The 23,072-nt window shown below is 37.1% G+C and overlaps 1 protein-coding gene across 1 annotated transcript in view; it reads right to left on the bottom strand.

The window, feature by feature from the left end:
* The window catches only part of STK32A (serine/threonine kinase 32A), a 52,626-nt gene extending 32,687 nt beyond the window's left edge, over positions 1-19,939 (bottom strand). Inside the window, exons 1-3 of the mRNA XM_070933949.1 lie at positions 19,892-19,939; positions 17,380-17,531; positions 5,712-5,885 (exon numbers count right to left, since the gene is read on the bottom strand). Coding sequence (XP_070790050.1) covers positions 5,712-5,885; positions 17,380-17,498 — 293 coding nt within the window. The 5' untranslated portion in view covers positions 17,499-17,531; positions 19,892-19,939. The remainder of the gene's footprint in view (positions 1-5,711; positions 5,886-17,379; positions 17,532-19,891) is intronic.
* Positions 19,940-23,072: the final 3,133 nt, after the last annotated feature.

Here is a 23,072-nt window from a genome sequence, read left to right as displayed (position 1 = left end):
AATAATGTAACTAAATTCCAACAAAATCAAAAGTCTACTTTTATGCATTTAAATAGAGCATTTTAGTAACATCCTATCTTCATAAAGGATACACCTCATAAATCATATTTAGCATTGTTATAAATCTTCCATTCTGAAAGGTTTAATTTACTTTCATCATTAGAGTGTTCATAGTTTCTACTTCCTATTGTATTAATACCACTGTACTTGGCTATTATCTGTATTCTATAATGTAATGAAACAATTAAAAAGAGAAATAAATAAAATGGCTAAAAGGAAAAAACAACAACAACAACCAGCAAAAGTAGAAGGATTTATCAGGTCTAGCAAAGATCATCTCCAGAGCATACTGAAAGCTGCCTCAGCCCATAAAGAAGCATGAATGTTGTTTTCACTGCTGAGGTAAAAACATTAGCAAACATACCAAGACTGGCATGTTTCCTTCAAAGCATGGTGGGTCTACAGAGCGCTCACATCAACACAACAGTAGTGGTGGCACTCACTGGGGCTGCCTCCTCTGTTCCTCCTAGCGCAGCTCTGAGAGAAAATATTCCCTTGGAAATTTGCAGGGCCAAAAAGCATTAAAAAGGCCGATCCCACAATAAATGGGAAAAAGGAGAAGGTGGCTGCTCTTGTGTTGCACTCACCCCAAGCCCTGATTGTTATCAAATGTCCAGCAGACTGACGTTTGTATTATCTTTACCCCAAACTATATTCTGGACCAGTGGTGGGTTTCAAATTTTTTTACTACCAGTTCTGTGGGCATGGCTTGGTGGACGTGGCAGGGGAAGGATACTGTAAAATATCCATTCCCTCCCCAATCCAGGGGAAGGTTACTGCAAAATCCCCATTTCCTCCCGATCAGCTGGGACTTGGGAGGCAGAGAATAGATGGGGGTGGGGCCAGTCAGAATTTTTACTACCGGTTCTCCGAACTACTTACAATTTCCACTATCAGTTCTCCTGGTCAGAACCTGCTGAAACCCACCTCTGTTCTGGATGTATATTTTCAAACCCCTCTTCCCTCTTTTCCTATATTCTTGGATACACAGAAACTGAACCTAAAGTGAAAAAATACTCAATCACATTTCAAAACATCCCCCTAATCATCTTATTTTTTTAATTTTTGCATAATATTCAGTCCAAAGAACATGTCAGAAGAATTTTAAATTTGATCTTCACTTTGTAATATTTCACTGGATGCTGAAAAGCAAAACCCTGCAGTTATTTTAAGGAAATGAAGAGTCTAGTGCTCTGGGAATAAAGTGTGCATGTGCATATATGTGTGTGTGAGACAGAGAAAAAGCGTGGATTACACAGTAATAACAAGCATGTACCGAAAGGAGAATTCAGCGCCTTTCGTAGTTCAGAAGCAATGAAACTATTTCACTCCAATGTATAGCAAAACATTTGTGAAATCAGTCACATATATTTGACAGAATTTCATTTAGTTAGAATCCACTCTTATTTTAGTATGTGGAATCTTTTTTTCCAAAGCAGTATTTTATTGTTAAATTGATTTAACAGTTACTACAGTGTTAAAATGACATAAACCACTGTGCAATGAATTTGCAGGCAATTTTCATTTTTATGAAATACAGAAGTTTGCTTATGATAGCCAAAATAGGAGTATCAGATTCAGATTCCTATCAGTCAGGAAAAATCTAAAATTCTAAAATACAGCATTAAACAGAGTATTCATACTTTGTTATACAGCTAGGCTTGTGAAAGAATTCAGTGTTAGGAATCAGTGAGAAAGTTTGTCAAACATTAATTTACCAACACAATGAAGAAATCATCTCAAAGCATCTGATTATTTAGCTCTATACTCAAATGGTCCAGTAACTCCTTATGAAAAAAGGCAACATATGTCTGGCACCAAATTCTGTCTCCTTATAGTCATCATCCAATATTCTCCATCACATTGGATAACACTATCCAGCAAACTTATCAGGTAAGCTATACCACATAACACCACTCCTCAGCAGAGCACCTCACTGATCCCTTAATTGGTCTGGAAACCAAAATGGTGAAAGATGTAAGCTACAAAAAATATATATATATATATCCCTTTCCTCTCTCAACATTATTTTGAATCTAGGACACTTCTTGCTAATAACAATAAAGTGAAAACAGGCAAGCCACAAACTGAATTATTTATATATTTATCAAGCTTGTTTGTATTTTAAATGAAACCATCCATCTTTTGGCCAGTTTCCAATTTCAAACCCTGTGCTAAATAACTGGAATCTTTCTGTCTCGCCAAGTGTAATTTATCCTCATTCATTATTTGTTAGCTGGGTGAACAGGTGCACAGCAGAAAAAGTTAATCTTATACCTTCATTACCAGCCCACTTGGCTTTGAAGCACCTCTGACTCTGAAGGTGCAACACAAGCAGCTGGATTTGTCCAGGTACAACAGTTAAATACAGCAGAATGGAACACAACTGTGTTGTTTTTAAAATGTGTACCTACAGACAAAGCTCCTGAGAAATATTCAAACTGCAGCAAGACAATTCTAACCTGCCCAAAAGTCTGAAAAACATTTCAGTATGGAAGCTGCAAAGACATCACTTTGAATGCTTTTTTTTAGGTTACATTTTTAAAATGCTGTTAACTTAAAACCGTATGTTCAACCTGATCACTTTCTAATTTCTTTGAGTAAATATGATATATTTTGAAAGACCATGTATGAAATGTTTCATCTCTTTTAAATAACACATGCAATCTTTTTGATTTTTGTTGTCCAAGTCCTGACTGGTAAAGAAAAGCCACACGCCCTCAGAAAATTAAAATAAAAGATTTCATTTCTGTCTTTTATCTTAAAATCACTAGTTGATAGTGCTATCAGCTTGAATGATTTGGACAATTTCAATGCCCATCTTACTTTAACGAAAGCCATACAATTTGACCAAACCTAAAAAAAAACCCAAGCACATAGAAAATTTTTATTTAAAAATAGATAATTCATATAAGCCTTTCAAACATTCTAACCAATTGTATCAGTCTAGAAAATTTCTCAAAATGGTGGTCTTCAGACATTGAGGATTGTCTCTTCATTCTACCCAATCAGCATTGGGAGGATGCTGGAAATGGTGATTGAATATATCTAGGGGACCGCAACTTGGAGAATGTTGCACAAATGCACAGCATGGAGAATTAACTTGGATTCAATATCAGTCTGCATTCTACTCCTAGAATATACTGAATATCATGACAATATTGATCAGCAATTTATTACTATATAGTAATTAGCCAAATGGACAATATTTCTCAGTTGTCTTTTGGAAGCTTTTTAAAATATTATATTTTGTATGTGTATATATACACATTGTGTGTATGTATGTATTGTATGTATATATGTATTTGATTTCTCCATTTTATATTGCCTTCCTATTAAAATTCACTGCCATGAATTCTGGGGGTTGCATAAAAGGATTGAGGAGGGTACTTCCTGAGGTTTGCTTGATGCTAATCCCAGTTAGTCAGTGTTGAAGACTGGTGAAATATAGGACAGAAGGCTATGCATAGAAAATTGTACCTTCTTCTATAGCTTTTAAAGCATGGGAATATTGTTTTAAATATGAATGGTCCTCTTTTTGACTTATTCATTTCCTCTACAAGCATGCAAGCACTTTTAATCAAATGTTTTACACAACTGTAGAAGAAATGTGTAAACTGAACATAATATGTTTACATCCTTACATATTAAGTTTCACTGAACTAATATAATTTCAAGTAAAAATGCATAATTTTATCTGGAAATAGTTAGAACTTCTGGAACGTTAATAGGTGCTAGGCAAATTTAACGGAAATGTAGAATTAAATATGAAATACATTCCATATTAGAACAATAAATATTTAGCATTTGAGAATTTAGTACACAGCAAAGTTCAAATAATTGGAACTGATCGTGGTTCCAATGGATGATCCTTCTGATATACAAAAAAATCATCTCATTGGTTTTTAACACCATTTCTTTAATCCCTAAATTCACGAATTATTCAATTAATCCATGTCCAATTGATTAAACTCAGATATTTTCTCCAACATTCTTTTAAAAACAGTATCTCAACTGCCAGTTACTTTCTCCATATTCCTTTATAACACAGAAAAGCAAAAGATTTATGTGCAAACAAATTTGCTTAAATATTTTAAATTAAGGAAAAATAGATATACATGACATCTTAAATAAATGATAATCATCCAATTCTTAAATCTTGTTTTTTAAAATTAAAAATAATATTTTCATTATCCATTTAAGAGTATTTACATAGAGCAGAATTCTATTAGCACTTTATTTTTGATTTCTAAATCCTAAAGTGTTTCTACTAAACTTCTCCTAGTGATATTACTCTACAACCTTATTATGTATTAAAGACTCCCAGATGAACACAAAGTAAATATGATCACAATCTTGCCCAATAAGATTTTAGATATATTTCTTAAATAACTGTGCTCCATGATTCATGCCATTGACATAATAAAATATATTGAAGACAAGGTGACTTTAAAACAATATGGAATATTATGCTAGAGGAAGAGGAGACGATGATCTAAACCTCGTGTGATACAAACTGGTTTTCTAGATGTGACACTTGTTTGAAATAATGGAACTTACAGAGACTCAATTGCGGCCAAAGAGCTAATCTTAGAGAATCACCTGTCAGAAAGATTGATGGATGTGAACTTCACTCTGTGAAGTTTTTTTTGTAAATGCAAAATATCAGGCCATAATTTTTTTTAACAAAATTCACTTATATGTAATAAACCTTTCTTTAATATGCAATAGTCTTTTCTTTAAACTACCACATTTTTGTGGGAGATGATGATGGTTCACAGAGGAATGGTATAGAACACTGATGATTTTTCTATTTCCTCCACAAGTATTCATAGTGCATATTCCTTTCCCAAAAGAAGGAAAAGCTCACAGGGCAGGAATCACAACAAAAAGGTTAGCATTTTTCATCACATTTCTCACGTTCAAATTGCTTTCCAGGAACTGTTTTACTTACAAGTTTCACAAGGCTGATATGTGTACATCTTTACATAGGTGTATATGGAGTAGCCAGGCTTAAATACATTGATTTAAATGAATTTGTAGCTTTAAATCACTTGAACAAAGTATTCCAAATTTAGGAATAACAGGGTTGGTATACAGGGATTCATAGAAACTTCTTAATATTCTCCCATTGTTAATATATATATATAAAATATAAACTATATATTTATAGTTTATATAACTATAAACTATAAATACACACACATCACACATACAGTAGGCAAACACCAGTCACGTTAGCAGAAAAGCTTATACATGAATATATGCATTTTTAGAATATGTATCAGTTTGTCTGTCAAAAGCCTTAGAAATAAAAATACTCTGAATGTTTGTCTACCATCAGTTACAGGACAGTTAGTTAAGATTTGTGTATTGTATTGCAGAATGGGATGGTCGGTTATAAAAAGAAGAAATAAAAGAAAATATTTGTATTAAGATATACAATTTGAAAAATATGAATATTTCTTTTAAAATATATTGTTTCAGAGAGAACTGTGAATACCACACAGTCACAAATGTTACCTAAAAGGGAGATACTTAGGCTTGCATCTTACTAGTGAAATTCAATCTATCTCAGTTTCAGTGGCCCAGCAAGCCATCGTCTGATACTCATTGAAAACATTAATGTAACTTTCCAGCCCATGACTCACCTGTGGATGATGTTCCTGCTTTGGAGATAATCCAATGCCAGTGCTAGCTCACAGATGAATAGTTTCACAGTCTCCTCTTCAAAACGGACATTTTGCTGCAGGTGGTAACGTAAATCTCCTCCAAGAAGCAGATCCACCACCATAAACATGTCTTCTTCATCCTGGAATGAGTACCTGGAAAAGAATACACAATACGTAAGAGAAACACCTAAAATAGTCCATTGGTTGGAATGTTCGATTGCCATGATTCTGCTTCAGGACATTACTTTGTGGATGCACAGCATAATAGACCATAAAAAAGAAGAGTTTCAAAGCAAAAAAAAAAAAAGCAGACAGGAATCTGTAATCTAAAATAGTATGCCTTCACACTATATTATTATGACTCACCTGGCTCTTAATGTTTTTTTAAATAATACTTTTGTAAAAAGATGTGTTGCTATGTCCCGACCAATAATTAGTATGGCATTTCTCATTTTGAAGGCTATCATGAATTGTTGTTGGAAATTGCCTTATTTGATAACTAAGATCTGTGATAATATGAAAAAAAATGGTGCAAACATAAGAATATATATTTTGTATATTCCCATAGTAAGCTTTGTCACTAGACAGAAAAATTGTAGAACTGAGTCTTGCTATAAATTCAGTCCTGCTGCTAATTTCTCATACTCCTTTTTATACATTCTCCCAAAACTTCCTCTCAATATCTACATCTTTAAAAAGCCAGCAAATTACACGTGCTAAAAAAAATCAATACATTTAGTCTTGGAATAGTCACTGTTTTTGAATACAGAGAGGAAAGTTAGCTGCTGCCAAGCCAAGAGATTCCCTAAGGAGCCGCATAATTAAATACAAGGTAACCACATCATCGCTAAATCAATGGATGAAGGAAGATTCATGAGAATAAGAAGCAAGGCAAAAATCTATACTACAGTAGATTTGGCGTGCTATCTGAAAACTCTGGGTATAGTCATCCAACACATCTTGTTTACACAAGATGGTGAAGAACTGCTCTAGAAAAATCACCTCTTCAGAATCAGAAAGAACACATAAACTAGCCTATTATGTTGGATTTATATTGCTCTCTCAGGACAGGTTGGTAATCCAGTGTGCCTCAAAATTTTCAGAACACCCTGAAATGATAAATGAGTTTATATACCTTCTCCCTTGAATAAAACTGATCAGTTCATTGAAGTAAGGGTTGGGCTAGAAATAAATATGATAAATAATTTTAATAATTAAAGTATAATCATGTTTCTCAAACTTTGCAGGACCACAGTCACCCAGTGCATATTTCTGGTGGAAAAATAACAATGCTGTCAACATTTAATCTTGTTTTCCAGGCAAGCCTATGGTCAGATTATACAGACAAAGCAAGCAGCAAAGCTGGGAATGAATCTTAAAATTGCTTTTAGTTTGGCTGCACACATCTATATCATGTTTTAACAAAACTCATAACCTTCCCTCTTACATATTGCTCATAACCCTCACAGAGTCATGTTCCACAATTTGAGAAACTGTAACTCAATAATTAAAAAATAATTTATCAGATTCACTCCTGGCTATTTCCAGTCCTGGAAATTTTTTTACAGCCTAAAATCCTACAAAACATGATTTTAATTTTAATTTTATCTCTAGATTGTGATAAGCTAATCAGTCTAAATCTAGTATGTTTTAGTGTTAATGTTATAGATATTGTCAATTTTCTACAAATACACACTTGCTACTGGAAAATCTGTATATGATGATGTACATAATTTCTTGAAATATAAGGTTTTTGAAAACACAAATAACTCTATATATTTTTTAAAAAACACCAATAAATCATTTTTAAAATTTATCCCATTCTGTACATGCTGCTTCTTAGACATCCTTCCCATATAATGCATTGTGCAATTTTATAACAGAACAGATGTTAATAGATTCCAGTCACTCCTGCCCATCTACTCCATGACAAGATCAGTTCTGGTGAATCAAGTTAATTCATTCTCACAACATATATATTTTTTTACATCCTTAGAAATAGATCAACCAGTGGTTCAACTCAGAATAAAGCAGCTTTCAATAGCAAAACAATAATCATACATAGTTGAAGTATGTATTTACATTTTTAAAAAATATTTGCAATTCAATGAACTTCTAGATTCATAAATATTTGCACGTATTATGGCAAAGGGTATGAGAACACCAAAGTATTTTCTTACTATATGGGCAGTGAGCATAGGACTGCAATGTATGTGAACCTTTTCAAACCATAGCTCATTGTACTTGTTTTGCAAATAAATATGGTTCTACTGTAGAAAACATTGACCATGAAAGTAAAAACAAAGAAATGTATTTGCATACTTAAAGATCAAGAGTTTTGTTATAAAAACTGTCTCAAAATGTATTATGGATTTATTTATTTTTTTGCTCTGCTGTGTCAAGATTAAACATCCGAATGAACTATTTGGGTGGTAATGCTACAATGTAAGTGTTTTTGAACAAGTGGTGCAGCCCTTGGAATTGGTATCACGGTAGATTGGTAGTGTGGTTTTAATATCCTGTTCAACAGAGAAGGGTATAAGAAATCAATCTGGTGCTCAATTGAGTTGTTACATGGTCATAATGTTCTCTACAGGAATCTCCATCAACCTAGAAGTTTTAAGGTTGTTTGTCTTTTAAAACAGGAAAAAGAGAAAGAGCAAACAATTCCTTAAAGTGCAGCCTGCCAACTCCAAAATAATTCTTTCCATTACATGCAGGACTGAAAGACTGCTGAGCATCAAATGTTCTAAGGTCAGAAAATCAGATACTTTATTAGTGCATAATCACAGTAGATGGTTTCTCCCCAGGTTGCCTCTTTGTATTCATCAATATCGCACAGATAAAAGCAACTTCCTGAATCTCTACTTTATTTATTTATTTGTTTGTTTAATAAATGTAGTTTCTTAACAATAATAGAGAAGTACATTGCCTTCTCCTGGGATGATAATGATGAGGATGAAGAAGATATTTGTTATTTCCTACTGTAACTTATAGTCCAAAGATTTCCTGGAAATTTTCTACCCAAATACTAACCAGGCATGATCCTGGATTAAATGCTGCCACTGGCTGAAAAAAAAACCCCACCAATTCAAGTACATTGATGGTGCTTAATAACCAAGCAACAACTAGCAGTAGCTACATCTCTGAGTCATGATTCCTTCTGATCAGATCCAGGAAATTTTTTCATTAGAAAACAGATTAACTCAAGAAGACGCTTCGTGGAAATGTGCAATACAAGGCGACATCACTGCCATTGTGTTCAATTTATATATGAGCTTAGGGTCTGAATTCTTCCAGAAACTGACAAAGAAAACCTAGAATTCTAAAACACGATTGATAAATTGAGATTGTAGTACAAAAGGGAAAAGCATTCTTTAAAGGCATTTCTATCAACCATGCTCTAAGCAAACAAGTCTAGTACCAGGACTCATTCTATTACCTTATATTTTATTTTAATGTTGCAGACTACTTAATTATGTTTATATTAAGGATAATAACAAATAACAGCAAGTTTGCAAAATTGCTTTGAATTCAGCCCAGCATTTTTTTAATGATTGTGCCATTCAAAACTGTTTGTTTGGAAACCTTGCTTCTTAAAGAAGATAAATATGTAGCTCAGAGAGGAACTGTGGACTCCTTGGCGCTCTCTGACTGTGATTGTTTGCTTGCAGACATTTCATGACCCTACTAGTTAACATCATTAGTGTGAGAGCATGAGGTTTACTCCCTCTTTCTATACCGTGGTGTGTCCTGCCAGGGAATTAACACGTAGAAGAACAATACCCTAATCAAGGAACTACCAAGGAGAAAGCCATACCCTCACTAATACTGGTAGGGCAAGCCACTCTCTCTCTATATATATATATACCATCACTTATATTCAGATTAACAGAGTTGGAAGGTACCTTGTAGGTCATCTACTCCAACCCCCTGCCCAAGCAGGAGACCCTACACCATTTCTGACAGATAACAGTCCAGTCTCTTCTTGAAAGCTTCCAGTGATGAAGCTCCCACAACTTCTGAAGGCAAGCTGTTCCATTGGTTGATTGCTCTCACTGTCAGAAATTTTCTCCTTATTTCCAGGTTGTATCTCTCCTTGTTCAGTTTCCATCCATTATTCCTTGTCTGGCCTTCAGATGCTTTGGAAAATAGCTTGACTCCCTCCTCTCTATGGCAGCCCCTCAGATATTGGAACACTGCTATCATGTCTCCCCTGGTCCTTCTCTTCACTAGACTAGCCATGCCCAGTTTCTGCAACCGTTAATTGTATGTTTTAGCTTCCAGTCCTCTAATCATCCTGGTTGCTCTTCTCTGCACTCTTTCCAGAGTCTCAACATCTTTTTTACAGTGTGGTGACCAAAACTGGATGTAGTATTCTAGGTGTGGTCATACGAAGACTTTATAGAGTGGTATTAGTACCTCACTTGATCTGGATTGTATCCCTCTGTTAATGCAATTTAGGATTGCATTGGCTTTTTTGGCTGCTGTGGCATTCTCTTGATTCATATTTACTTGGTTGTCCACTAAAACTCCAAGATCCCTCTCACAGTTACTGCTATTAAGCCTGGTTTCACCCAGTCTATATGTGTACTTTTGGTTTTTCTTGCCGAAGTAGGACTATACTTTTCTCTACATTGAATTTCATTTTGTTAGCTAGGGCCCAGTGTTCAAGTCTGTCAAGATCCATCTGGATCTTGAGCCTATCTTCTAGAGTGTTAGCTATTCCTGCCAGTTTATATCATCCACAAATTTGGTAAGTTCCCTCATCTTACCACAACATTATTCCCTCATCTTCCCACAACACTTCTGTGTGAAGAGTCAGAAAATGAGGGAGTGCAAAAGTGCTCACCTATTCAGGGATGCAATTGGCAAGCTTACACAGAAGCAACCAAGAGATGGAAATCCAGACTGATCAGTGCTAGCTGCATGTGGGGAGAGACTAAAACTCCCCTCTCCATAAGGTTCCACCTAACTGCGGTCCTCCTAGAATAATTTCTCTTGATAGCCCGACCTTGCAGGTTTTGTATATTGCTTTAAGCTAAGCATCTTTTGTAACTGGCTCTCACTGTGAAGGTTTCTTAGAAATATCAATCCTTGCTTGACTCTGACAATGAACCCTGCCTTGCTCAATGAAAACAGTGTTTGTTATCCACAGGAACCCAATTCCTTTTGAATTCAGAATGCATTTACAACAATGCGACAGTCTGATGGATTTACAGCTTTGACCTGCTAGTTAAGTAACTCCAGCCTAAAGGGCCAGGCAATAAATTCTCACCAAGGCAGACATAAAAGCCTAGACCTAAGAAGATCCATGGTTCAATATTTTTCACATCTATGACAAAAGACAATCCAGTTTGAATGAAGGTTTAACTCTGTAACTTCTGCTTAAAGAGGCTGGCCGGGCCATAATGAGAGAAAATCCAGGTTTAAATTCTAAAACAAGTGAGTTACCGAGACTGTTTGTGTTTTTAAAAGATCTGTGCCCAAAGTATCCATTCAACATCCATGGGTTTGAGGCTACATTGAAGAGCATCTGGAAGCTCCAGTTGGTGCAAAATGCAGTGGCCCACATGAGTTTGTGCAGACCCCGGTGTGCACATGTATCACCTTCCTGCGGGAGCTGCATTGGCTGCTGATTTGCTTCCCGGTACAATCAAGGTGCTGGTTGTCACCTTTAAAGCCCTTCATGGCTTGGGACCAGGTTATCTGAGGGACTGTCTCTTGCCAGTCACATCTACCCAATCCATCAGAGCAGGGAGGCAGGGAATGCTGTGGGTCCCATCCCCAAGGGAGATACACCTGGTGGGACCCAGAAGAAGGGCCTTCTTCATGGTGACTCCCTTCTCTGGAACATCATTGCCCCAGAGATTAGAATGGCCCCCACTCTAGTACTCTTCTGGAAGGTGCTGAAGACCTGGCTCTGCCAGCGGGCCTGGGGAACCCAGAGAGGGATGAGCCCATAAAATGGCTTGTGTGATCTGCTGTCGCTAGGGGGAGGGTGGGTGGGGTGATTTTTATTATATTATACTATATTAATTTATTTGATTCTTTTTATTAGTTTTATTGTTCTAAATGTCGTTTTATATTCTGTAAGCCGCCTTGAATTGCCATGGGCAAATAGGCGACTAGATCAATTCAATAAATAAATAAATAAATAAATACTTGTTCAGGAAAATTAATTTACCTTCTGTTTGGCATTGACTGCCAAAAACATATTATTTATAGTCAATGGCCAACAACTCAGAGAAGCAGGGATGGCAGGTGTTATTTATTGCTCCAGCTAAAAGAGCATCATAAGATGCCCTCATTTATCATGTTGTCTGTTTTCTTCACTGAGTGCTTGTAGACAGGGTCTCTCTAGTGACAGGCTGCTGCTTTCTGCTTTATAAAGGCTAGATAGACTAAACAGGGAAAAAGAAGCACTAAGAAAATTAACACCAGAGGAGACAAATAGTTGAAACCTTTTACATGCCGGGAAGACTCATGAAAAGGAACAGAGGCACCTGGGGACTAAAACTAAATAAAATGATAGCACCACTTACCATGTACCAATTTCTTCTCAAGCAGTGCATATTGGCAATTCAACAGACTGATAGGGAAGAGCTGCCATAGGACTCTCCCATCTCAATTTTCTGAATGAAAAAAACTGCTAAGGAGAAACTGGTTTGTAGGTGGAGGGCGGGAAGAGGGATCACAGGTAGGGGACAGGTTTAAATTCTGTGTTTTAAATATGAATTAGGCAGCAATCCAGATATGACACACTGGTTTAGAGATTCGGCAGTTTGCAATGTGTTTTGGACTCTTTGAAGTTACAGGCTCTGATTTTGTTTTAGGTTATCTATTCCCTATGTCAAATAGAAACAAACTCAGTTGGATGTACCGTAATTAATAAATATTTTAAAATGTAAACAACAATTATAGGCATTAATTCCCCTCCCCACTTTAATCCCACTTTGGATGAACCTTCTAGAGATGCTGTTTGCCTTGGAAGAACATTCTCCCTTTGAAAAAAAAAATGGAATACTTTTTTTTCCCCAAATCAAATAGGAGATAAGAGAATTGGATTCTAAATCAGGATAGTTAAAATTCCATTATTCCTCTCTATCTGTGTTACAATTCAGATTACAAACTTCAGATTGTCTAAGACTTCACTGGAATGTTGTATGAAATGGCTCTCAGCTAGACAAAAAATATAAAAGTAGCTAGCTGTTGCTCTTACATATTTAGAGCATTCCAATGTTATCTTCAGAATAGCCTCAGAAGAACATAACTGAAGATAAAACCCCAGTTTACTTCTGAATAGGTGTCCATAGGGTTGCTAGATTCATATGTTAAGGAATCTTTGGCTTCTATAGTACAATACAACAGCTAGGGTCCATTTCTATTTCTAAAGTCCAGCCTCCTCAGATTTCAAAGTATCCCAACTACAACATTTATTTGATAGTAGCATTCAAGTTAAATGTCCAATAGCAAAGGTGGGACCAAGCAAGTCTGCTGTGATTGCTGACTATTGCTTTTGTAATTTCAGCATAGTGATTTATTTTCAGTACCGTGTTTTCCTGAAAATAAGACCCTGTCTTTTTTTTTTTGAACCCCGAAATAAGCACTTGGCCTTATTTTCGGGGAGGTCTTATTATTTTGGGGCTCATGGACCAAGAGGAGGCTCCTCTTGCCGTCTTACCTGATTTCCAGATCTGTGTTTAAATATTTTTGGGAGGGTCTTATTTTCAGGGGGGAGGCTTATTTTAGCGCATGTGCTCAAAAGCCTGATTGGGCTTATTATCAAAGGATGTCTTATTTTCAGGGAAACAGGGTAGCTATAAGAACACTCAATTGGAGCAAGCTTTTTGTCCCTTCTGGGAAGCAGGATGATTGAATCCATCTGGACTTTAATGTTCTGAGAATCTACAGACTGTCCTGTGCAGAACACAGGAAATTTATTTTTAATCCTCATGCAGAGACTAGCACAATTTAAACAAAAAAGTCATCTGAACAAAAGGTCCCAAGCTTTTGCATGGCTGCAGTCAAAGAAAACCTGACAATTTCTTTTGGACAAGGCCTTAACATCATTCCACAACAGCAATATTATATCATGCCTTTTGAATGTAGTCACCCAAAATGCTTGCACAAAAATTGAGCAAAGTTTGAGACATTGCTAAACCCACTAATCCAGACATCTATCAAAAATTTTCTCCCTCCACCCCTGCCCATGATAAGGAGAGCAATTGGCAGGAGTTTCTTTCTACCAGCTGGTGGTGTTGGGAAGGCAAATGAAACCAGAGGAAACCACCAATCACTTTTCCTTTATGTAACCCATATTAAAGCTATAAAAACAACACCAACCTGGCTTCGTTACTTAGGCAAAACAGGGCAAAGAATCCTGGGTACGTTTCTTCACCTTCAAGGATCAGAAGAAAACATTTTAATGTAGCCACAAGGAAGAGCTTCATAGCTCATTCATATTTAAGAAATCACAGCTTTCCATTATGGGCCAGAAGAAAATATTATGCCTAGCAAGGCTGAGAAAAGTAGAAGACAGAGAAAACAATATGTAAGATGGATAGACAGGATTAAAGAAATGAAGAAATGCCCTTAGAAGGGCTACAAATTATTACTGAAGCCACATTAAGTCACCAGGATTCAAACCAAACATTAGTGACACCTAATGATGCTTTCCATCACATTTCATTTTGAAGTACTATGGTTCTTGCTCTTTTTAATCAAGGGCTTTATTGTTTTATCCAGCATATTAATTGACTAGCCTAAATTATTAGAACTGTTAAGATCACCCAACTCCCCAAAGAGAGGCTTACAGTATATGACTGTCCAGACTAAACAGCATTCCCAATAGTCGGAAAAAATGTTGCATTAAAAAAGACAAATGATATGTGTACACTAGTGGTGGGTTGCCCTCAGTTCGCACGAGTTCTATAGAACCGGTAGTAAAACCGGTGGGAGGCTCTGCCCACTGACCCCGACATCATCAAAACGCTTCTGCGCATGCGCAGAAGCTTCTGTGCTTGCGCAGAAGAGTGCGTGTTCGAGCGAGCGAAGCAAGCACATGCGTGCGGTACTACCGGCACACATACCGGTAGTAAAGGTAAGTAGAACCCACCCCTGGTGTACACATGTTAAAACAAATCAAGCATGATTTTTAAAAATATCTGATTCTTTTAACTTTTGCCTTCTCATTACAGATGTCAGTTTGGAAACAATACCTTTGCTGAAATTCACTGAAATCTGTTTATTATCATCCCCCCCCCCAATCTAAGAGGTTTTGCTACAGCTAATTTATCAACACTCTGCCAGCAATGCCACCTAGAAACCAAAGCTGAATCAAACAATAATTGAAACAGGAGACTGGAGTTCTAACAAAGTTACGTTCTATAAAGCCTATATCTCATTCTTTCTGTTTCAAGGCCCCTAGAGCCAAAGAACACTTCCTAAATCAAAGGAGGAAAAAAAGGAAGGTTCTAATATGTATTATTGGTGTTCTGATCAACCCAGACATCTAGCAAGTTTTTGAAAATAAACAGAGTGTGAGGCTGATTTCAAAGCTTGCTTTGTCCTAAAGTCTGATAAAGGATTTCAGACACAAAATAGGATAGAGGGACTTAAAGAACAAATGAAGAGAGGGTGGTATTTGAATAATGAACTTTCTAAGGGTTGATCTACACGTCCAGTTTTCCATGAATTCCTGAAGCTGGGAGAAACCATGTTGGCATAAACCATGCTATTTCCACAATATGTTCTTAATGGCCATTTGGAATGTATAGCTGTTGTCTGTGTACGTCTGCCGAACCCTTTAAGACAGTGATCAACAGTGAGACTCAAATATTGCCAATCAAAGGAAAAGCCTCCACCAATTGCAAGAATAGACTGCGTGCTTAGATGGTACTTGTAGGGTCTGGTTTTCCAGCCAACCAATTTTCTTCTGTTTCTTTTTTCCTGGCAAAGGACAATTGGTCTAATGCACACTCTGTGCTAACAAAGATTTTGTTTCTTCAAAGATAATGCCAATGTAGTAATTGGTTCTTCAGATGCAGCCACTTCATGGGCTTCTTGGAGCTGGAGTTCAATAAAAGAGGTTTTGACGTATGAGAGAGAGGTATTCAATTGTGGGGATATTTTGTGATAGAAGCACATAGTTTCTATCCTCAGCTGAAAGTGCAAATGAAGGTCAAGCACAGAGTGAAAAAATGTGAGTGAAATTAAAGAGGCAAAACTAATACCAACAGTTACAGTGACCAGTCTTAGAATTGACAATGAAGAAACTGAAGTGGTAGAAATACATTGCCAACCGGCACTTGGTAGAACAGCAAGGAAAACTTTGGAAAAGATATCCATATGGCAGGATTTGTCTGTATCTGCAAAGATCAGAATTGTGCAGACAATGGTTTTCCCTGTGACGTTCTCTAGAAGTGACTTTGAAGCATCTGAAACAAGGATGTTGGGTCCAATAACAAAAGATGGACAGTTTGCCAGAGAAGGAAAAAAGCCCAAGATTGATTAATATTATGACTGATTTCCTGCAACATTCAATACAGTTATTTTTTTTCTTCTCTCTATTTTAAATTTTAAAGAATTCACAAGGTCCAGTACTTGAAAATATTAAAACAATGTTTTTAAAATTGTTTTATTAATTTAATTTTAAACATTTCTATGTCACTTTGAAGCCTGAAGTCCACTCCAAGGGACAAAATATGCCAGATATTATACTGCTTTCATAGAATATCAAGTATTAATCATAAATAGATTTAAAGGTATTGATAAAGATCAGGATAATTATTACCTATATTGCATTAATAAGTTCAATATCATTATAAATCTCTGTGACAATATATTAGTTCATAAAAATTACTCAATCAGTACTGAAGCTTGCTAGTCTACCAGGGGCAGGTTTCAAAACCTGTCACTACCAGTTCGCTCGTGGGCGCACGTGTGCTTGCGTGTGCTTGCGTGCAACGCTTCTGCGCATGCACAGAAGCGTCCAGGCAGGTGGGCGGAGACATGCAGGTAGATGTCTACCCACATCAGCATAGAAAACCAAGAAGCTGAACTAAGATTCTAATTAAGCCTTCTGCTGAAATATGTGAGTTGTTGCTAAATTTCAATACCGGACCATTTCTTTGCCTAATCAAGGCCTTCTTTTACAACATTAATCTGTCCAAAAAGGTCCCTTGCTAGATACAGCAGCAAAAAGGTCCCTTGCTAGATACAGCAGCATTGAAGAAAACATTACAATTCCTTTTTTTGGACAACATGAACAATAACAAATCAAACATACAGCATTTTGCACCCTGAGGTTACCAACAACTTAATAATAGAAGTAGATGAAAGAGGGGGGAAGGGGGCTCTATTATCAAGGTCCTGTTTAAAGTGTTCGTTTGAACCACAGGTAGCTTTGGAAAGAATCTCTTGATGCTCTCAGAGCCCGCTCAGAAAACTGAGTTATTTTAACAGCAACAAAAAAAAGGAAACCAATAAACACTGAAGAACAGCAGGATGAATAATAGTCATATAGTTAGAAAAAACAAACAAAACTACGCTTTACAGAGAAGCCAAGGCAACATAATCCCAGAAAAATAATGGAAGCTGCAGTACTCTGATAGGTGGATGCTCATAAGGAATGTGTGTTACTTACCATAAGTTCACAAGGAAAGGATGTTCCAGTCCCTGCATGATCTGTAACTCTTTGAAGACATTTCGCACTTCATTCCGTTCCACACATTTTTGTTTATTCATGTACTTCATTGCGTACATTTTCTTGGTATCTTTCTTCTGAACAATGCATACCTAAAGGAATAAGGCAAAGTATCGTGTTACAATACTTATAAAATGGAATGCGTAGAATGAATATAGTAGAAATGCAGATTCTTCTATAACCTGTCTCTTGTAAAAGCTAACATTTCAGTGCTGCAACTTCATTTCCCTAGTTTTCATTCTTTGATGAAAGACATATGATTTGCCTCTGAAGACCATCTGCGGGGAAATTAGTAGGCTTTTTCATGCAGCTGGTTGGCCATGGTGAGAACTAGAAAACTGGACTAGATGGGCCAGGGGTTCAATCCAGCAGGGCACTGCTGATTTATTCTTTATTTATTAATCAAATATGAAGAGCCATCTCCCCACAGTGACTCTGGAAGGTACACAACAATTGAATAAAAAAAAAAACCACAAATATAAAAATGACATATATAACATATCTATATTAAGAAATAAACAGTATAAAAAAAGGAAATATACAAACCCCTAGGCAAAAAGAGTCACATAGTCACCTTGACAAAGGAGCCATCTGAGCACAGCTCCAGTTCTCTGGAAGCAGTGGTGGGTTTCAATTATTTTTTACTACCAGCTCTGTGGCCGTGGCTTGGTGGGCGTGGCTTGGTGGGCGTGGCAGGGGAAGGATACTGTAAAATCTCCATTCCCTCCCCAATCCAGGGGAAGGTTATTGCAAAATCCCTATTTCCTCCTGGTCAGCTGGGACTTGGGAGGCAGAGAATAGATGGGGATGGGGCCAGTCAGAATTTTTACTATCGGTTCTCTGAACTACTCAAAATTTCCGCTACCGGTTCTCCAGAACTGGTCAGAACCTGCTGAAACCCACCTCTGCCTGGAAGCCCCAGGAGTGATAACACACCCAGGTCTTAAGGGCCTTTTGGGATGGGGCTAATCTTATTTGGGGGAAATTATGTTTTCCTACATTAATATTTCCACCAGGACTGCTAAATTGCCAATACCAAAGCTCGTATTTTGCATGGGAAATATGATGCATAGGAATAAGGTGAAAATATTCAATTGTTTAAAAGATGTCCTTCTATTTAGTAATCTGATCCCCACTTGAATTAACCCAGAGGTAGTCAGAGCGTCTATTTTTTAGGCTTTACCATTGTCCAACCTCTTGTCTTTGAAATAACATACAGTACTTTTTAGTATGTGGGGCAAGATCTCTATCATTTTTCATGAGTCAATTCTGACATGAAATGGAGAACAAACGAACAAATGAAAATACAAGGCTATAGAGGGACTCTCCCCAATTACATCAACACAGCCCACCAAAAGGTAGGGCATGTTGCAAGCCCCAACTATCAAGGAAGTACATTGGATGGGACCTAGAAAAGGGGACTTCTTGGTGGCTCCCTTCCTTTGGAATATCATTCCCCAGAGGTATGATTGGTTCCATTGTGTTGTTTTTCTGCGAGACCTTGATGACCTGGTTTTCCGCGAGGCCTGATGACCTCAGCAGGCTTAGGGATCCCATTTAGAGCCCATCAAATATTTGTCCGATTCTCTTGTTGCCGCTACAGAGTGGGTTGGGGGGAGATTAAATTGTGAATTATTAACTGTGATTTTTAATGTTTTGTCTATATAAATTTGTTAAAATAAATAAACAAGTTATGCTCTGGTAAAACTATAGAGGAGGGCCGGATAATGTTTTAAGTTAGTTGTAGCAACAATCCTTGGCTCCACGGCTTGCAGGCTAAAATAAGGTTTCCTTTTTCCGTGGAGGAGATTAAACTGCAGAATTTCTAATGCCTTTAGCAACAGACACAATGATATTCATCCTCTTTCTTTCTTTTGCAACCTGGGACTATGTAGGAGATATGATAAGGGATCCATTCTGTGATGGAATCCACAGGAGGTCACATTACTGACTTAGATGTGTCCTGCAGATAGTATCGGATACATTCTCCCAGAACAATACAAGCCAAGAGATTCATGAATGCTCACATCTAATACAATGGCTGAAAACAGACTTAAAGTGGAAATAATTTTTCATATAAATCCTCTACAAAAACAACATGATGGAATTGGAAGAGGAAAATGAAGCAGAATGCAGCATGCCTGAATTTGCTCTATGAGAAGGTCTGCATTTACTAGAACTACAGAGAGAGAGAGAGAGAGAGAGAGAGAGAGAGAGAGAGAGAGAGAGAGAGAGAGAGAGAGAGACTCAGAAGCTTGGGGTTATCAATATGAACAATTTGATATCTTGTAATATTATTTGAAGATTTTAGGCATACAAGGAACAAGGCAGTTGCAAGTCCTTTAGAAAATAAGATTTAGCATGTAGCTCTGGACAATATTTTATGCTTATTTGGTAAGAAGGAACTATTTCTTTAGGTGATTAACAAAGTATATAGATTGCAAAAACATACCTTTCCAAAGCTGCCTTTTCCAATGGCTCTGAGAATTTCAAAATGATCAAAGGTAACTATAAAAAGGAATAAAATATAAATAATAAATAAAAGCTCAGCAATTTAACATTAAAATCAATAACTTTCAAATTATTAGTTCAAAGTTCCACTTATGGATCATCATGGCTAAAATGTAGCTATTTGCTTCTATAATTTGTTGGAAGCAATATTATTACCCTATACCCGTTGTTTCATAACAATAGCTATATCATGAAGTAAGTGCTCACTTAATCTTCTCTCATGAATAGTTAAATTATGGCCGTATTAACTATAAAAACTTCTCTTATGTTTAATCTTTTCCATTCACCTCAAAAAAGGATGAGATATTAAGCAGATACATTTTTTTTATTTTCTCGAAACCAGACTTGATAAGCTGAAATGATGCAAACTATGGAATAGAATAGAATAGAATAGAATAGAATAGAATAGAATAGAATAGAATAGAATAGAATAGAATAGAATAGAATAGAATAGAATAGTTGGAAGGGACCTTGGAGGTCTTCTAGTCCAATCCCCTGCTTAGGCAGGATATCTTACACGCTTCAGACAAATGGTTATCCAATCTCTTCTTAAAAATTTCCCGTGATGGAGCATTTACAACTTCTGGAGGAAGTTATCTATCTATATATCTATATCTATATCTATATCTATATCTATATCTATATCTATATCTATATCTATATCTATATCTATATCTATATCTATCTATCATCTATCTATCTATCTATTTTATAAAGTGATGCAAACTTTGAAGGGCTAGAGTAAGTGGTCAGTTGCAATAAGTCCAGGGCTGCCACAATCTCTATGACCAATAAATGACAGCGAATGGTTAAATGTTTTCTGTATATTTTTGCTGCTCTCTAGTGATGCACCTGCATTTTTGGAGGCAAGCTGTGGTAGATGGAGTGGGAAAATAGTCATTGTCTTTACTACTTATTGTTTTGAATTGAAGCTTTGAACAAAACGTAGCACCTGGGGTTTCATCAGTGCTCCATCTGCCAGGATTAAGCAATTCAGAACAAAGTTTTACTTGCAAATACAGCTTAGGAGCCAGTTTGTTGTAGTGGTTTTAAGGCACTAGGCTAGAAATGGGGAGGCCATGACTTCTAGTCCCAACTTAGGCACAAAGCCAGCTGGGTGACCTTGGACTAGTCACTCACTTTCAGCTGTAATAAACAGGCTATGGCAAACTGTTCCTGAAATTTTGCCAAGAAAACTGCAAGGATTAATCCAGGAGTCAATATTTGAAGGCACCAAAAGAAAAAGAGGAAGAAGAAGGAGCAGCTCAGAAGATATGGTTGGGGTTTTTTGTTTTGTTTTGCTTTGTTTTGCTTTGTTTTGGAAATGCACTAAGCCTTTAAAGTATTCCAGGCCTTTTGATCACAGGGAAGGAAGGAAGGAAGGGAGGGAGGGAGGGAGGGAGGGAGGGAGGGAGGGAGGGAGAGAGAGAGAGAGAGAGGGAGAGAGGGAGAGAGGAGAGAGAGAGAGAGAGAGAGAGAGAGAGAGAGAGAAAGAAAGAAAGAAAGAAAGAAAGAAAGAAAGAAAGAAAGAAAGAAAGAAAGAAAGAAAGAGCAGCCCACTCCTCATAGCAGGCATATGCTAAGCAGCATTTAAATTTCAGACTGATTAAAAAGACTAAATCAACATGTTGGCCTTAATTAACATGACCTCAGAATTGTCAGGTATTGCCCAAGCGACAGCCTGAAAATGCAGCACTTCACGTTCCATCCATCCCACGAATTAAGAAGCTGGGCAAACCATGCATCTAACCTGTTTTTTGCCTAGGATGGCAACAGGAGAAATTGTGAAGAGGTCTGTAAACAGCTCCCAAAAAGACAGTGAGCTAAGGGTTAAAGTAACACTGAATGTGGCATAATAATGCCAATTGTACAATGCAGTTTAAAGTCTTTATCAGATCATAAACAAGATGACTGCACGGGAATTGTACAAAGTCAATTACGATTTGTACAGAGCAATCTTCCCAGAATTGTAAACTGCCATGCTGGCTGACTATTCTGGAAACTGCAGTCACACTACATGTGGATGGATAAAACCACCTGTGGTTTGGGTAAAACTGGGAAATAGGTTTTGAGGAGCAAGTTGCAAGTCATAAGAAAATGTGAATGCAAAGATACTGGTGCCTCACCCATTCCACACTACAAACAAAAATCTACTGAACAATATGGAGAGAAAAAAAACCCCTCAGTTTCTTTCGCTGTGATCTCAATAATCTGGAATGTGGCTCAATGTCTCAAACACAGTCAATAACCAGGATTCTGGCACAGAGAGAAAGGCAGATCCTTCACCTTCAAGGAATCGGAAACTATAAATCAAGGGAACCGAGTTCTGATGAATAACATGTCAGAATAGCTATCCTTTGAAATACTGGTCCTTAGACTATACCTGACTGCTCTTTAGAAGTCCAGATCCTGAAGATGAAACTGAAATACTTTGGCCACCTAATGAGAAGGAAGGACTCACTGGAGAAGAGCCTAATGCTGGGAAAGATTGAGGGCACAAGGAGAAGGGGACGACAGAGAATGAGGTGGCTGGATGGAGTCACTGAAGCAGTCGGCGTGAGCTTAAATGGACTTCCGAGGGATGGTAGAGGACAGGAAGACCTGGAGGAACGTTGTCCATGGGGTCACGATGGGTCGGACATGACTTCACAACTAACAACAACAATAAGACTTTACTTCCTCCACTGCCACATCCTTGGAACACACATAAAATGGGAAATTGATTGGCAAATGAGAAAATACTACCAGAGATTACTTCAGAGAAAATGGCTGCTGGGACTTAGCCAAGGTCTTATAACTCATGCCCACCCTAATGCTCCAGTCCCCACCTGGTTAGCATAGATAACTAATAGCTAAGGCCCCCAGATTTGCTGGCCAAATTGTTTCCTTTCCAAAAAAGATGTGGAGGGTAGCCACTACCAGTTATAGCACCCATTTCACAACGGGAACAGTGGGATTGAAATTATTTTCCATCTCCCATCTCACCCATCTCCATGTTGACCTAGTCATTATAAGTTTGCATTTCTCTATTACTCACAAAGATTGTGTCAAAAGGAACAACATTTGCAATACAAACAAGCAATCCCACCCTTGTGTGCTATCAAAATCAGAAAAGCAGAACA

The sequence above is a fragment of the Pituophis catenifer genome, unplaced genomic scaffold (assembly GCF_029215685.1).
Source record: "Pituophis catenifer annectens isolate HBS135680 unplaced genomic scaffold, rPitCat1.0.hap2 SCAF_2, whole genome shotgun sequence".
Taxonomy (NCBI): domain Eukaryota; kingdom Metazoa; phylum Chordata; class Lepidosauria; order Squamata; family Colubridae; genus Pituophis; species Pituophis catenifer.
Note: the sequence above shows the minus strand (reverse complement) of the source record. Positions and strands in the feature narration are given on the sequence as shown.